This window comes from Euprymna scolopes, chromosome 44, assembly GCF_053919585.1.
Source record: "Euprymna scolopes isolate OS-2025 chromosome 44, ASM5391958v1, whole genome shotgun sequence".
Lineage (NCBI taxonomy): Eukaryota > Metazoa > Mollusca > Cephalopoda > Sepiida > Sepiolidae > Euprymna > Euprymna scolopes.
Window position 1 is genome coordinate 47,022,696 of NC_136525.1, and position 17,600 is coordinate 47,040,295.

The following is a 17,600-nucleotide window of genomic DNA, read 5'->3' on the forward strand; positions in this document are numbered from 1 at the left end:
TATAAGATGAATATTTTCTTTTAGCATTTTTTTATATATAAGATGAATATTTTCTTTTAGCATTTTTTTTATATAAGATGAATATTTTCTTTTAGTATTTTTTTTATATAAGATGAATATTTTCTTTTAGCATTTTTTTTTATATAAGATGAATATTTTCTTTTAGCATTTTTTTTTATATAAGATGAATATTTTCTTTTAGCATTTTTTTTTATATAAGATGAATATTTTCTTTTAGCATTTTTTTTTATATAAGATGAATATTTTCTTTTAGCATTTTTTTTTTATATAAGATGAATATTTTCTTTTAGCATTTTTTTATATATAAGATGAATATTTTCTTTTAGCATTTTTTTTATATAAGATGAATATTTTCTTTTAGCATTTTTTTTTATAAAAGATGAATATTTTCTTTTAACATTTTTTTTATATAAGATGAATATTTTCTTTTAGCATTTTTTTTATATAAGATGAATATTGTCTTTTAGCATTTTTTTTTATATAAGATGAATATTTTCTTTTAACATTTTTTTATATAAGATGAATATTTTCTTTTAGCATTTTTTTATATAAGATGAATATTTTCTTTTAGCATTTTTTTTATATAAGATGAATAATTTCTTTTAGCATTTTTTTTTATATAAGATGAATATTTTCTTTTAGCATTTTTTTATATAAGATGAATATTTTCTTTTAGCATTTTTTTTATATAAGATGAATAATTTCTTTTAGCATTTTTTTTATATAAGATGAATATTTTCTTTTAACATTTTTTTATATAAGATGAATATTTTCTTTTAGCATTTTTTTATATAAGATGAATATTTTCTTTTAGCATTTTTTTTTATATAAGATGAATATTTTCTTTTAGCATTTTTTTTTATATAAGATGAATATTTTCTTTTAGCAATTTTTTTTTATATAAGATGAATATTTTCTTTTAGTATTTTTTTTTATATAAGATGAATATTTTCTTTTAACATTTTTTTTTATATAAGATGAATATTTTCTTTTAGCATTTTTTTTTATATAAGATGAATATTTTCTTTTAACATTTTTTTTATATAAGATGAATAATTTCTTTTAGCATTTTTTTTTATATAAGATGAATATTTTCTTTTAGCATTTTTTTTATATAAGATGAATATTTTCTTTTAACATTTTTTTTATATAAGATGAATATTTTCTTTTAGCATTTTTTTTTATATAAGATGAATATTTTCTTTTAACATTTTTTTTATATAAGATGAATAATTTCTTTTAGCATTTTTTTTATATAAGATGAATATTTTCTTTTAACATTTTTTTTATATAAGATGAATATTTTCTTTTAGCATTTTTTTTATATAAGATGAATATTTTCTTTTAACATTTTTTTTATATAAGATGAATAATTTCTTTTAGCATTTTTTTTATATAAGATGAATATTTTCTTTTAACATTTTTTTATATAAGATGAATATTTTCTTTTAGCATTTTTTTATATAAGATGAATATTTTCTTTTAGCATTTTTTTTATATAAGATGAATATTTTCTTTTAGTATTTTTTTTTATATAAGATGAATATTTTCTTTTAGCATTTTTTTTATATAAGATGAATATTTTCTTTTAGTATTTTTTTTTATATAAGATGAATATTTTCTTTTAACATTTTTTTTTATATAAGATGAATATTTTCTTTTAGCATTTTTTTTTATATAAGATGAATATTTTCTTTTAGCATTTTTTTTATATAAGATGAATATTTTCTTTTAACATTTTTTTTTATATAAGCTGAATATTTTCTTTTAGCATTTTTTTTTATATAAGATGAATATTTTCTTTTAGCATTTTTTTTTATATAAGATGAATATTTTCTTTTAACATTTTTTTTATATAAGATGAATAATTTCTTTTAACATTTTTTTATATGAGATGAATATTTTCTTTTAACATTTTTTTATATAAGATGAATATTTTCTTTTAGCATTTTTTTTTATATAAGATGAATATTTTCTTTTAGCATTTTTTTTTTATATAAGATGAATATTTTCTTTTAGCATTTTTTTATATAAGATGAATATTTTCTTTTAGCATTTTTTTTTTATATAAGATGAATATTTTCTTTTAACATTTTTTTATATAAGATGAATATTTTCTTTTAGCATTTTTTTTTATATAAGATGAATATTTTCTTTTAGCATTTTTTTATATGAGATGAATAATTTTTTTTAACATTTTTTTTATATAAGATCAATATTTTCTTTTAGCATTTTTTTTTATATAAGATGAATATTTTCTTTTAACATTTTTTTTTATATAAGATGAATATTTTCTTTTAGCATTTTTTTTTATATAAGATGAATATTTTCTTTTAGCATTTTTTTTTTATATAAGATGAATATTTTCTTTTAGCATTTTTTTTATATAAGATGAATATTTTCTTTTAACATTTTTTTATATAAGATGAATATTTTCTTTTAGCATTTTTTTTATATAAGATGAATATTTTCTTTTAGCATTTTTTTATATAAGATGAATAATTTCTTTTAGCATTTTTTTTTATATAAGATGAATATTTTCTTTTAGCATTTTTTTTATATAAGATGAATATTTTCTTTTAGCATTTTTTTTTATATAAGATGAATATTTTCTTTTAGCATTTTTTTTATATAAGATGAATATTTTCTTTTAGCATTTTTTTATATAAGATGAATAATTTCTTTTAGCATTTTTTTTTATATAAGATGAATATTTTCTTTTAGCATTTTTTTATATAAGATGAATAATTTCTTTTAGCATTTTTTTTTATATAAGATGAATATTTTCTTTTAGCATTTTTTTTTATATAAGATGAATATTTTCTTTTAGCATTTTTTTTATATAAGATGAATATTTTCTTTTAACATTTTTTTATATAAGATGAATATTTTCTTTTAGCATTTTTTTTTATAAGATGAATATTTTCTTTTAGCATTTTTTTTATATAAGATGAATATTTTCTTTTAACATTTTTTTATATAAGATGAATATTTTCTTTTAACATTTTTTTATATAAGATGAATAATTTCTTTTAGCATTTTTTTTTATATAAGATGAATATTTTCTTTTAACATTTTTTTATATAAGATGAATAATTTCTTTTAGCATTTTTTTATATAAGATGAATAATTTCTTTTAGCATTTTTTATATAAGATGAATATTTTCTTTTAGCATTTTTTATATAAGATGAATAATTTCTTTTAACATTTTTTTTTATAAGATGAATATTTTCTTTTAGCATTTTTTTATATAAGATGAATATTTTCTTTTAGCATTTTTTTATATAAGATGAATATTTTCTTTTAGCATTTTTTTATATAAGATGAATATTTTCTTTTAGCATTTTTTTATATAAGATGAATATTTTCTTTTAGCATTTTTTTTATAAGATGAATATTTTCTTTTAGCATTTTTTTTATAATATGAATATTTTCTTTTAACATTTTTTTTATAAGATGAATATTTTCTTTTAGTATTTTTTTTATAAGATGAATATTTTCTTTTAACATTTTTTTTATAAGATGAATATTTTCTTTTAACATTTTTTTATATAAGATGAATATTTTCTTTTAACATTTTTTTTATAAGATGAATATTTTCTTTTAGCATTTTTTTATATAAGATGAATATTTTCTTTTAGCATTTTTTTATATAAGATGAATATTTTCTTTTAGCATTTTTTTATATAAGATGAATATTTTCTTTTAACATTTTTTTTATAAGATGAATATTTTCTTTTAACATTTTTTTATATAAGATGAATATTTTCTTTTAACATTTTTTTTTATATAAGATGAATATTTTCTTTTAGCATTTTTTTTATAAGATGAATATTTTCTTTTAGCATTTTTTTTTATATAAGATGAATATTTTCTTTTAGTATTTTTTTTATATAAGATGAATATTTTCTTTTAGCATTTTTTTATATAAGATGAATAATTTCTTTTAACATTTTTTTTTATAAGATGAATATTTTCTTTTAGCATTTTTTTTTATATAAGATGAATATTTTCTTTTAACATTTTTTTTATATAAGATGAATATTTTCTTTTAGCATTTTTTTTATATAAGATGAATATTTTCTTTTAGCATTTTTTTATATAAGATGAATATTTTCTTTTAGCATTTTTTTTATATAAGATGAATATTTTCTTTTAGCATTTTTTTTATATAAGATGAATATTTTCTTTTAGCATTTTTTTTTATATAAGATGAATATTTTCTTTTAACATTTTTTTTATATAAGATGAATATTTTCTTTTAGCATTTTTTTATATAAGATGAATATTTTCTTTTAGCATTTTTTTTATAAGATGAATATTTTCTTTTAGCATTTTTTTTTATATAAGATGAATATTTTCTTTTAACATTTTTTTATATAAGATGAATATTTTCTTTTAGCATTTTTTTTATATAAGATGAATATTTTCTTTTAGCATTTTTTTTTATATAAGATGAATATTTTCTTTTAACATTTTTTTTATATAAGATGAATATTTTCTTTTAGTATTTTTTTTATATAAGATGAATATTTTCTTTTAGTATTTTTTTATATAAGATGAATATTTATTTTTAGCATTTTTTTTATATAAGATGAATATTTTCTTTTAACATTTTTTTATATAAGATGAATATTTTCTTTTAGCATTTTTTTTATATAAGATGAATATTTTCTTTTAGCATTTTTTTTATATAAGATGAATATTTTCTTTTAACATTTTTGTTTATATAAGATGAATATTTTCTTTTAGTATTTTTTTTATATAAGATGAATATTTTCTTTTAGTATTTTTTTTATATAAGATGAATATTTTCTTTTAGCATTTTTTATATAAGATGAATATTTTCTTTTAGCATTTTTTATATAAGATGAATAATTTCTTTTAACATTTTTTTTTATAAGATGAATATTTTCTTTTAGCATTTTTTTATATAAGATGAATATTTTCTTTTAGCATTTTTTTATATAAGATGAATATTTTCTTTTAGCATTTTTTTATATAAGATGAATATTTTCTTTTAGCATTTTTTTATATAAGATGAATATTTTCTTTTAGCATTTTTTTTATAAGATGAATATTTTCTTTTAGCATTTTTTTTATAATATGAATATTTTCTTTTAACATTTTTTTTATAAGATGAATATTTTCTTTTAGTATTTTTTTTATAAGATGAATATTTTCTTTTAACATTTTTTTTATAAGATGAATATTTTCTTTTAACATTTTTTTATATAAGATGAATATTTTCTTTTAACATTTTTTTTATAAGATGAATATTTTCTTTTAGCATTTTTTTATATAAGATGAATATTTTCTTTTAGCATTTTTTTATATAAGATGAATATTTTCTTTTAGCATTTTTTTATATAAGATGAATATTTTCTTTTAACATTTTTTTTATAAGATGAATATTTTCTTTTAACATTTTTTTATATAAGATGAATATTTTCTTTTAACATTTTTTTTTATATAAGATGAATATTTTCTTTTAGCATTTTTTTTATAAGATGAATATTTTCTTTTAGCATTTTTTTTTATATAAGATGAATATTTTCTTTTAGTATTTTTTTTATATAAGATGAATATTTTCTTTTAGCATTTTTTTATATAAGATGAATAATTTCTTTTAACATTTTTTTTTATAAGATGAATATTTTCTTTTAGCATTTTTTTTTATATAAGATGAATATTTTCTTTTAACATTTTTTTTATATAAGATGAATATTTTCTTTTAGCATTTTTTTTATATAAGATGAATATTTTCTTTTAGCATTTTTTTATATAAGATGAATATTTTCTTTTAGCATTTTTTTTATATAAGATGAATATTTTCTTTTAGCATTTTTTTTATATAAGATGAATATTTTCTTTTAGCATTTTTTTTTATATAAGATGAATATTTTCTTTTAACATTTTTTTTATATAAGATGAATATTTTCTTTTAGCATTTTTTTATATAAGATGAATATTTTCTTTTAGCATTTTTTTTATAAGATGAATATTTTCTTTTAGCATTTTTTTTTATATAAGATGAATATTTTCTTTTAACATTTTTTTATATAAGATGAATATTTTCTTTTAGCATTTTTTTTATATAAGATGAATATTTTCTTTTAGCATTTTTTTTTATATAAGATGAATATTTTCTTTTAACATTTTTTTTATATAAGATGAATATTTTCTTTTAGTATTTTTTTTATATAAGATGAATATTTTCTTTTAGTATTTTTTTATATAAGATGAATATTTATTTTTAGCATTTTTTTTATATAAGATGAATATTTTCTTTTAACATTTTTTTATATAAGATGAATATTTTCTTTTAGCATTTTTTTTATATAAGATGAATATTTTCTTTTAGCATTTTTTTTATATAAGATGAATATTTTCTTTTAACATTTTTGTTTATATAAGATGAATATTTTCTTTTAGTATTTTTTTTATATAAGATGAATATTTTCTTTTAGTATTTTTTTTATATAAGATGAATATTTTCTTTTAGTATTTTTTTTATATAAGATGAATATTTTCTTTTAGTATTTTTTTTATAAGATGAATATTTTCTTTTAGTATTTTTTTTATATAAGATGAATATTTTCTTTTAGTATTTTTTTTATATAAGATGAATATTTTCTTTTAGTATTTTTTTTATATAAGATGAATATTTTCTTTTAGTATTTTTTTTATATAAGATGAATATTTTCTTTTAACATTTTTGTTTATATAAGATGAATATTTTCTTTTAGCATTTTTTTTATATAAGATGAATATTTTCTTTTAGTATTTTTTTTATATAAGATGAATATTTTCTTTTAGCATTTTTTTATATAAGATGAATAATTTCTTTTAGCATTTTTTTTATATAAGATGAATTTTTTCTTTTAGCATTTTTTTTATATAAGATGAATATTTTCTTTTAGCATTTTTTTTATATAAGATGAATATTTTCTTTTAGCATTTTTTTTATATAAGATGAATATTTTCTTTTAGCATTTTTTTTATATAAGATGAATATTTTCTTTTAGCATTTTTTTTATATAAGATGAATAATTTCTTTTAGTATTTTTTTTATATAAGATGAATATTTTCTTTTAGCATTTTTTTTATATAAGATGAATAATTTCTTTTAGCATTTTTTTAATATAAGATGAATATTTTCTTTTAGCATTTTTTTATATAAGATGAATATTTTCTTTTAGCATTTTTTTATATAAGATGAATATTTTCTTTTAGCATTTTTTTTTATAAGATGAATATTTTCTTTTAGCATTTTTTTATATAAGATGAATAATTTCTTTTAACATTTTTTTTTATAAGATGAATATTTTCTTTTAGCATTTTTTTATATGAGATGAATAATTTCTTTTAACATTTTTTTTATAAGATGAATATTTTCTTTTAGCATTTTTTTATATAAGATGAATATTTTCTTTTAGCATTTTTTTATATAAGATGAATATTTTCTTTTAGCATTTTTTTTTATATGAGATGAATAATTTCTTTTAACATTTTTTTTTATAAGATGAATATTTTCTTTTAGCATTTTTTTATATAAGATGAATATTTTCTTTTAGCATTTTTTTTTATATAAGATGAATATTTTCTTTTAACATTTTTTTTTATAAGATGAATATTTTCTTTTAGCATTTTTTTATATAAGATGAATATTTTCTTTTAGCATTTTTTTTTATATAAGATGAATATTTTCTATTAGTATTTTTTTTATATAAGATGAATATTTTCTTTTAACATTTTTTTTATAAGATGAATATTTTCTTTTAGTAATTTTTTTATATAAGAGGAATATTTTCTTTTATTATTTTTTTTATATAAGATGAATAATTTCTTTTAGCATTTTTTTTTATATAAGATGAATATTTTCTTTTAGTATTTTTTTTTATATGAGATGAATATTTTCTTTTAACATTTTTTTTATATGAGATGAATATTTTCTTTTAACATTTTTTTTTATAAGATGAATATTTTCTTTTAGCATTTTTTTATATAAGATGAATATTTTCTTTTAGCATTTTTTTATATAAGATGAATATTTTCTTTTAGCATTTTTTTTTATATAAGATGAATATTTTCTTTTAGTATTTTTTTTATATAAGATGAATATTTTCTTTTAACATTTTTTTTATAAGATGAATATTTTCTTTTAGTATTTTTTTTATATAAGATGAATATTTTCTTTTAGTATTTTTTTTATATAAGATGAATATTTTCTTTTAGCATTTTTTTTTATATAAGATGAATATTTTCTTTTAGCATTTTTTTATATAAGATGAATATTTTCTTTTAGTATGTTTTTATATATAAGATGAATATTTTCTTTTAACATTTTTTTATATAAGATGAATATTTTCTTTTAGTATTTTTTTTATATAAGATGAATATTTTCTTTTAACATTTTTGTTTATATAAGATGAATATTTTCTTTTAGCATTTTTTTTATATAAGATGAATATTTTCTTTTAGCATTTTTTTTTATATGAGATGAATAATTTCTTTTAACATTTTTTTTTATAAGATGAATATTTTCTTTTAGCATTTTTTTATATAAGATGAATATTTTCTTTTAGCATTTTTTTTTATATAAGATGAATATTTTCTTTTAACATTTTTTTTTATAAGATGAATATTTTCTTTTAACATTTTTTTATATAAGATGAATATTTTCTTTTAGCATTTTTTTATATAAGATGAATATTTTCTTTTAGCATTTTTTTATATAAGATGAATATTTTCTTTTAGCATTTTTTTATATAAGATGAATATTTTCTTTTAGCATTTTTTTTTATATAAGATGAATAATTTCTTTTAGCATTTTTTTTTTATATAAGATGAATATTTTCTTTTAGCATTTTTTTTATATAAGATGAATATTTTCTTTTAGCATTTTTTTATATAAGATGAATATTTTCTTTTAGCATTTTTTATATAAGATGAATATTTTCTTTTAGCATTTTTTTATATAAGATGAATATTTTCTTTTAGCATTTTTTTTTATATAAGATGAATATTTTCTATTAGTATTTTTTTTATATAAGATGAATATTTTCTTTTAACATTTTTTTTATAAGATGAATATTTTCTTTTAGTATTTTTTTTATATAAGATGAATATTTTCTTTTAGTATTTTTTTTATATAAGATGAATAATTTCTTTTAGCATTTTTTTTTATATAAGATGAATATTTTCTTTTAGTATTTTTTTTTATATGAGATGAATATTTTCTTTTAACATTTTTTTTTATAAGATGAATATTTTCTTTTAGCATTTTTTTATATAAGATGAATATTTTCTTTTAGCATTTTTTTATATAAGATGAATATTTTCTTTTAGCATTTTTTTTTATATAAGATGAATATTTTCTTTTAGTATTTTTTTTATATAAGATGAATATTTTCTTTTAACATTTTTTTTATAAGATGAATATTTTCTTTTAGTATTTTTTTTATATAAGATGAATATTTTCTTTTAGTATTTTTTTTATATAAGATGAATATTTTCTTTTAGCATTTTTTTTTATATAAGATGAATATTTTCTTTTAGCATTTTTTTATATAAGATGAATATTTTCTTTTAGTATGTTTTTATATATAAGATGAATATTTTCTTTTAACATTTTTTTATATAAGATGAATATTTTCTTTTAGTATTTTTTTTATATAAGATGAATATTTTCTTTTAACATTTTTGTTTATATAAGATGAATATTTTCTTTTAGCATTTTTTTTATATAAGATGAATATTTTCTTTTAGCATTTTTTTTTATATGAGATGAATAATTTCTTTTAACATTTTTTTTTATAAGATGAATATTTTCTTTTAGCATTTTTTTATATAAGATGAATATTTTCTTTTAGCATTTTTTTTTTATATAAGATGAATATTTTCTTTTAACATTTTTTTTTATAAGATCAATATTTTCTTTTAGCATTTTTTTATATAAGATGAATATTTTCTTTTAGCATTTTTTTATATAAGATGAATATTTTCTTTTAGCATTTTTTTATATAAGATGAATATTTTCTTTTAGCATTTTTTTATATAAGATGAATATTTTCTTTTAGCATTTTTTTTTATATAAGATGAATAATTTCTTTTAGCATTTTTTTTTTATATAAGATGAATATTTTCTTTTAGCATTTTTTTTATATAAGATGAATATTTTCTTTTAGCATTTTTTTATATAAGATGAATATTTTCTTTTAGCATTTTTTATATAAGATGAATATTTTCTTTTAGCATTTTTTTATATAAGATGAATATTTTCTTTTAGCATTTTTTTTTATATAAGATGAATATTTTCTTTTAGTATTTTTTTTATATAAGATGAATATTTTCTTTTAACATTTTTTTTATAAGATGAATATTTTCTTTTAGTATTTTTTTTATATAAGATGAATATTTTCTTTTAGTATTTTTTTTATATAAGATGAATATTTTCTTTTAGCATTTTTTTTTATATAAGATGAATATTTTCTTTTAGCATTTTTTTATATAAGATGAATATTTTCTTTTAGTATTTTTTTATATATAAGATGAATATTTTCTTTTAACATTTTTTTATATAAGATGAATATTTTCTTTTAACATTTTTGTTTATATAAGATGAATATTTTCTTTTAGCATTTTTTTTATATAAGATGAATATTTTCTTTTAGCATTTTTTTTATATGAGATGAATAATTTCTTTTAACATTTTTTTTTATAAGATGAATATTTTCTTTTAGCATTTTTTTATATAAGATGAATATTTTCTTTTAGCATTTTTTTTTATATAAGATGAATATTTTCTTTTAACATTTTTTTTTATAAGATGAATATTTTCTTTTAGCATTTTTTTATATAAGATGAATATTTTCTTTTAGCATTTTTTTATATAAGATGAATATTTTCTTTTAGCATTTTTTTATATAAGATGAATATTTTCTTTTAGCATTTTTTTATATAAGATGAATATTTTCTTTTAGCATTTTTTTTTATATAAGATGAATAATTTCTTTTAGCATTTTTTTTTTATATAAGATGAATATTTTCTTTTAGCATTTTTTTTATATAAGATGAATATTTTCTTTTAGCATTTTTTTATATAAGATGAATATTTTCTTTTAGCATTTTTTATATAAGATGAATATTTTCTTTTAGCATTTTTTTATATAAGATGAATATTTTCTTTTAGCATTTTTTTATATAAGATGAATATTTTCTTTTAACATTTTTTTTTATATAAGATGAATATTTTCTTTTAGCATTTTTTTTTATATAAGATGAATATTTTCTTTTAGCATTTTTTTATATAAGATGAATATTTTCTTTTAACATTTTTTTTTATATAAGATGAATATTTTCTTTTAGCATTTTTTTTATATAAGATGAATATTTTCTTTTAACATTTTTTTTATATAAGATGAATATTTTCTTTTAACATTTTTTTTTATATAAGATGAATATTTTCTTTTAGCATTTTTTTTATATAAGATGAATATTTTCTTTTAACATTTTTTTTTATATAAGATGAATATTTTCTTTTAGCATTTTTTTTATATAAGATGAATATTTTCTTTTAACATTTTTTTTTATATAAGATGAATATTTTCTTTTAACATTTTTTTTTATATAAGATGAATATTTTCTTTTAACATTTTTTTTTATATAAGATGAATATTTTCTTTTAACATTTTTTTTTATATAAGATGAATATTTTCTTTTAACATTTTTTTTATATAAGATGAATATTTTCTTTTAACATTTTTTTTTATATAAGATGAATATTTTCTTTTAACATTTTTTTTTATATAAGATGAATATTTTCTTTTAACATTTTTTTTTATAAGATGAATATTTTCCTGTAGAGCCATGCCAGCTCTCAACTCTTCAAAGTCCAACTAAACTCCCAATCTTCAACTGTACCATCGTAAATTGGACTTTTCATCTGCAAATCATTTCTATTGTCGTTAAAATCTCATTGACTGTCATTAAATCCTTTGCCAATCATCAGTGTTGTAAAACTCAACATCACTCCTAATGTACCCACAAACCAAATCTAAATATATCTACATCCATTGTTTTGTACATTAAAAAAATACAGAAAAATCTTACATATCACGGAACAAAGATGTCATATTCCCAAAATGGCTAGTAAATTTTCTAATTGGCTAGTAAACGAAAATATTCAGTTGTCAAAGATAAATTAGTCGGTAATCTATAAAAAAACAAACAAAAAAAAACTGGTGGGTGGGGTGGGGTTCATATGCCTTGAAAACAAAAGATAACAAAACGGATGGAAAGTTTGTGAGGCTCTTGTTATCGTCTTCGTCTTTGTTTCCGTCTTTTGTCAGGAATGGCTTTCATCCCAAAGCAATGGAAACATTGGATACGGTTCTAAGGTAAGCGATGACACCCTTGTTTTCTGCAACAGTGAATCGCAATTATGATCGTGCTGAAATCAATGCAGTCTGCGGTATCTAATGACAGAGTTGAGTGCACTAAGATGTGAACATTGAGGTGAATGTGTGTGTATATATATACTCCAGGTTATAGGTATTCCATAGTAATAACTAATGAATTTAATGAGGTTATTTAAGAGTGCTCAATAAAAGAAAAGCAAGATATATTTTTATTAATATAAAAAAAATTTTCATGGTAGCAGCACTAGACCTGCTAATGTTTCGACAATGGTCGGTTAAAACCAGAAGTCTTCGTCAGGATACTTAACTGACCATTTGTCCGAAACATTAGCATGTCCAGTGGCGTGACCATGTAAATTTGGTTATATTAATAAAATAAATAAATATATAAAAATCTATTTAAGCATTCCGCTTTTGAATGTAAGCATTGTTGTCTGATGAAATGTCTAGTTACTAAATACTAGAAGACTGAAACATGCTCATAATTGTGTCGCAACAAATTACTGCTTATGTAAAGACAAATTGAAAGAGATATATATATGAGAGAGTGGGGGAGAATTTGATGTACGTTTTCCCATCATCTCCAAGTACAAAAATATTGAAAAAAAAAAAAAAAAATATGCTGCCTGAAGAGGTCTCTAGTTACTAAATACTGGAAGACCGAAACATGCTCATGACTGTGTAGCAACAAATTACTGCTTATGTAAAGACAAATTGAAAGAGATATATATATGAGAGAGTGGGGGAGAATTTGATGTACGTTTTCCCATCATCTCCAAGTACAAAAATATTGAAAAAAAAAAAAAAAAATATGCTGCCTGAAGAGGTCTCTAGTTACTAAATACTGGAAGACCGAAACATGCTCATGACTGTGTAGCAACAAATTACTGCTTATGTAAAGACAAATTGAAAGAGATATATATATGAGAGAGTGGGGGAGAATTTTATGTACGTTTTCCCATCATCTCCAAGTACAAAAATATTTAAAAAAAAAAAAAAAAAAAAAAAAAAATATGCTGCCTGAAGAGGTCTCTAGTTACTAAATACTGGAAGATCGAAACATGCTCATGACTGTGTAGCAAGAAATTACTGCTTATGTAAAGACAAATTGAAAATGTAACTTGCTCTACTTCTGTATTGAGCACTCTTGTATTAACCTCGTTATATTTCACTGGTTACTACCTTACCTTTGAAAGATAGCAACCTCAGATGTTATTTATTTATTTTTTTTTCCAGAAAATTTGTTGGTGCTTTTATTGATTTCCCCAAACCTCTCATTGCGTTGATTAATGGCCCCGCTGTCGGCATTTCTGTCACCATCCTTGGATTATTTGATGCGGTCTATGCGTCGGACAGGGTAAGTAAATTATCTCAATGTCATCTATTTTTGTTTTCTGATTTGTCATTTCACCCCAAATAAGGCACAGAGCCACTTAGTAGTGAGGGGCTACTATTTGGGACCAGATTTAGGGAGTTAGGCAGTGAGACGTCTGTTTGCATTACACTTGAACTTCTGCATGTCAGTACAATCAGAGAAGCAGGAACCTGGGAGGGAATTCCAAGGTGCAGCAGTCCGAGGGGGGAAAAAAGCTATTCCAGTAGAAGGTTTTATGGCATCCAGGGCTCTCTACAGTGTAGGTTTTTTTTTTTTACATGGGAGTTACCACTTATCAAGGCCCAGAGGCTACTCGAGGATAAGGATTAAAGAGTGTACAGTAGTTAATGGTGGAAGGACTTGTTAAAGACGACCATGTTGTAGTCAGCTGGAGAAGTTTCACAGACGTGCATTTCTAAGAAAGAAACTTTGTTCATGGAATCTACGTTTAGATTTAGGCCCAGATAAAGAGTGGGGGAAATTATTGATAGTTTTTCAGCTAAACAAGTGTTTCTCGTGAAAGTTTGGCGAGGGGGTGGGGGGTGACCATAGATTGGAGCTCAGACGAGCACTTGCCATAAAAACCAGAATAAAGTCTTTCTAACAGCTCGTGCCCAGATGTGGACACAGTACTCCATCCTTGGACGTACCTGGCTCTTATACAGGTAGAGAATTGTATCAGTGAAATATCTACTGGATCGATAGAAGGATCCCACCGTTTTTTTCAGCGACCTTGGCAACGGATTTGATGTATGTGTTCTATTTCAGATAAGGAGTAAAGGTGAAGCCTAGAAGTTTGTCAAAACATGAAGCCACCCCAAGATGAGAGCCATTCGTTTCAATTGATGCCAGATGAGGATTAGAGCATTGATGATGTAACGATAGAAGCTTGGTTTTAGATGCATTAAAAGTAATCAGCCACTTCTTTCCCCATTGTATCACGTGCTCAAGATCAGAGGAGAGAGAATTGGAGAGAACTTGGTTGTTTACGGTCTTACATGTGCTGCCATAGATGGTAGTGGAATTTTGCTGCTTGTTGGGTATTGTCGTCCAGGGAGTACTAGTGCCTTGAGTTTGTCAGAACACTTGCCATTGAAATACTCATAAAAAAGGTAAAAGGACGCCACGCTTCGGCAATGAGACAGAGGTTGGAGTTTAATCCTGATTCTTTTTAAAAGAAAAAAAAAACATTTTAAAATCTCTGGAGAATCTTTTGGTACTTATTTAGAATTACACTTATTTCCAAACAAAAAGTCAGAAAAATAAAAAAAAATAAAAAAACAAACTTTATGATGTACGTATCTGTCATGGAATGAAGATGTCATATTCCAAAAATCAAGTACAGGGTTAGAACGATAAAATTGTCTAAAGAAAACAACACTACAGCTTTATTTTCAAACTTTCATTGAAAAAAATCAATTCAGTTAACTTGATTATGTAGTAGAGCTAACATCTATTCAATGAAGCCGCCTTCAGCTTCAATCACCACCTCGAACTGGGAGCCTGTCTTTTCCACAAGCGCCAGTGAGAGCTTGACTAATACTTGGCAGATGACGGCAATCAGACTGGCTTTGGTGTTGTGGGATGTTGGTGATGTTCCTGATGTATGACCAAACAAAGTAGTCCAGCAGGTTCAGGTCGGGCGAGGAGGGAGGGCCAGTGATAGAAGGTATCAGATACTTATTGCACTCACTGTAAGTTAAAAGTATGATGTTTGAAAGGTCATTTTCAGCAAAAGGTTATGCAGGTGTAATTAAAGTCAGGTCAATCCAGTGTAACGATAATGACGAAATGAAATGCCCTTATACTGTGGTTACAACGACAACATAGCCTCAGAGGGGCATTTCAGGTGGTTACGAATGATTATATAATAAATTAAGTATATTCCCGTGCGTTGATGAAACGGAAATTAATAATCTGATTTAATACGAAAAGAAGGAAACAGAATGTGTTGCTGTTCGAAATAAAACGAAAGTTAAATCGAGTGCAAGCAAATAAATACAATTGTAAAAAGGAATAGAATGAAGAGTAAACCGTTATAAAAGAACAAGATTTAGAATGGAGGGTGTAAAGATAAAGCTGATTTAGAGAGTGGCCATAAAAGATAAAATTATATAATAACAGCCGAAAAGGATATCTTTGAAAGTTGTTAAATTGACCCCCACCCCCCGCCAAAGCATCAACCAGTCAAATTTCCGCGCGTGCGTCTCTCCCCCTTAATAACCATCCATCCATGACCATCACCGACAATAAAGATATCTTAATAATTATAAAACTCTGTTGACCGTCTAAGCGTCTTTGCTTGCTTGAGTCTTGTCCTCAGTTGGGCGATTCCATCTTTTAAAAAAATGGGATGACAGGTGAATTATATTATTTAATGTGAGTACATTTACTTACATTGAAAATCCACTGATTAAGGACATTAATTTGAACATTGTATTCCTTGATTCAAACGATAAATTTTATTTTGGAAATTTATGCTTTTTAAATGAAATTTGAATAAATAAACTCTACTTTTATTTGCTCTATCTAGAATATTTTATTTGGCTGTGATTGGCTTATATGAATATTTCCTTCAAGTATTTTATAAGACCTCAAACTACTAGATTCACCAACTATACAAAAAAATATTTTTATCATTCGTTAGAAAACCATCCAGTCAGTAAGTCATTTAATCACCTGCAATCATTGCATCAACTCGCTCTCGAATTTACTATAATACCAATAATTTATTTTTCAAGGGATCATCAGTTGTTTACCATGAAACACTGTTTCGGGGATTTAAAAACAAAACAGTATATTACATCATGGCTCCCCAGCAGTGTTAATCAAACACCACCACCCTTAATCTTAGGAAGAAGACATGTTACAAACATTTGATCCAATTTCCTATTCTTAATTGCAATTACTAACCTTTTCATACTATAAAAATGAATTTTTTACCTGTGCGATTCATCAATTTCCACATTTAAAATGGATATATTTTTTGATTTTTTAATTTATTAGTCTTGTATTTATAAGATTAGGATTAATCCATTTAACTACTTATCACCCCCACTATATATATATATATATATATATATATATATATATATATATATATATATATATATATATATAATTATTTAATACCTACAGACACTAGTGTTTCATCTTTGCAGGAATCATCAGCGCAGGGTGTCATGATTAACACCAGTCGATAGATTTGAACCTGGCAACAGAAGCGATCCCATGCTATTGAATATGGAATACTGTTGCCACATCTGGGCAGGAGCTGCTAGAAAGGACTTGTCCTGCCTTGATAGAGTTCAAAATAGACTTCGTAGCCTCGTAGGAGATGTCCTTTTCTCCTCCTTGCAACCTCTATCTCACAGAAGAGATGTTGCGAGTTTGTCTCTGATGTATCGTTATTTTCATGGAAAGTGTTCAACTGAGCTTCAATCTATGGTCCCCCCCTCGCCAAACTTTCACAAGAAACACTCGTCTAGCTGTAAACACTATCAATAATTCCCCCCACTCTTTATCTGTGCCTAAACCTAAACGTAGATTCCATGAACAAAGCTTCTTTCTTAGAACTGCACGCCTGTGGAATTGTCTTCCGTTTTCCTGCTTTCCGGCTGACTACAATATGGTTGTGTTCAAGTCTAAAGTAAATAAGTTCTTGATGAGCCGTTCCATATAAGTTATCAAATTTAACAAATTTCCATTACTAATGATTACTATATTGTCCAATTTCTACTGTACACTCTTTAACCCTTATCCTTGAGTGGCCTCTGGGCCT

At 20.7% G+C, this 17,600-nt stretch overlaps 1 protein-coding gene across 2 annotated transcripts in view; it reads left to right on the top strand.

Annotated features, from left to right (window-relative positions):
- The window catches only part of LOC145268834 (enoyl-CoA delta isomerase 2-like), a 65,455-nt gene that overhangs the window by 35,685 nt on the left and 12,170 nt on the right, over positions 1-17,600 (top strand). The window contains exons 7-8 of one of the 2 annotated variants that reach the window (XM_080124495.1): positions 12,376-12,423; positions 13,681-13,801. In XM_080124495.1, coding sequence (XP_079980621.1) covers positions 12,376-12,423; positions 13,681-13,801 — 169 coding nt within the window. The remainder of the gene's footprint in view (positions 1-12,375; positions 12,424-13,680; positions 13,802-17,600) is intronic. The other variant, XM_080124496.1, reaches the window with a different exon arrangement.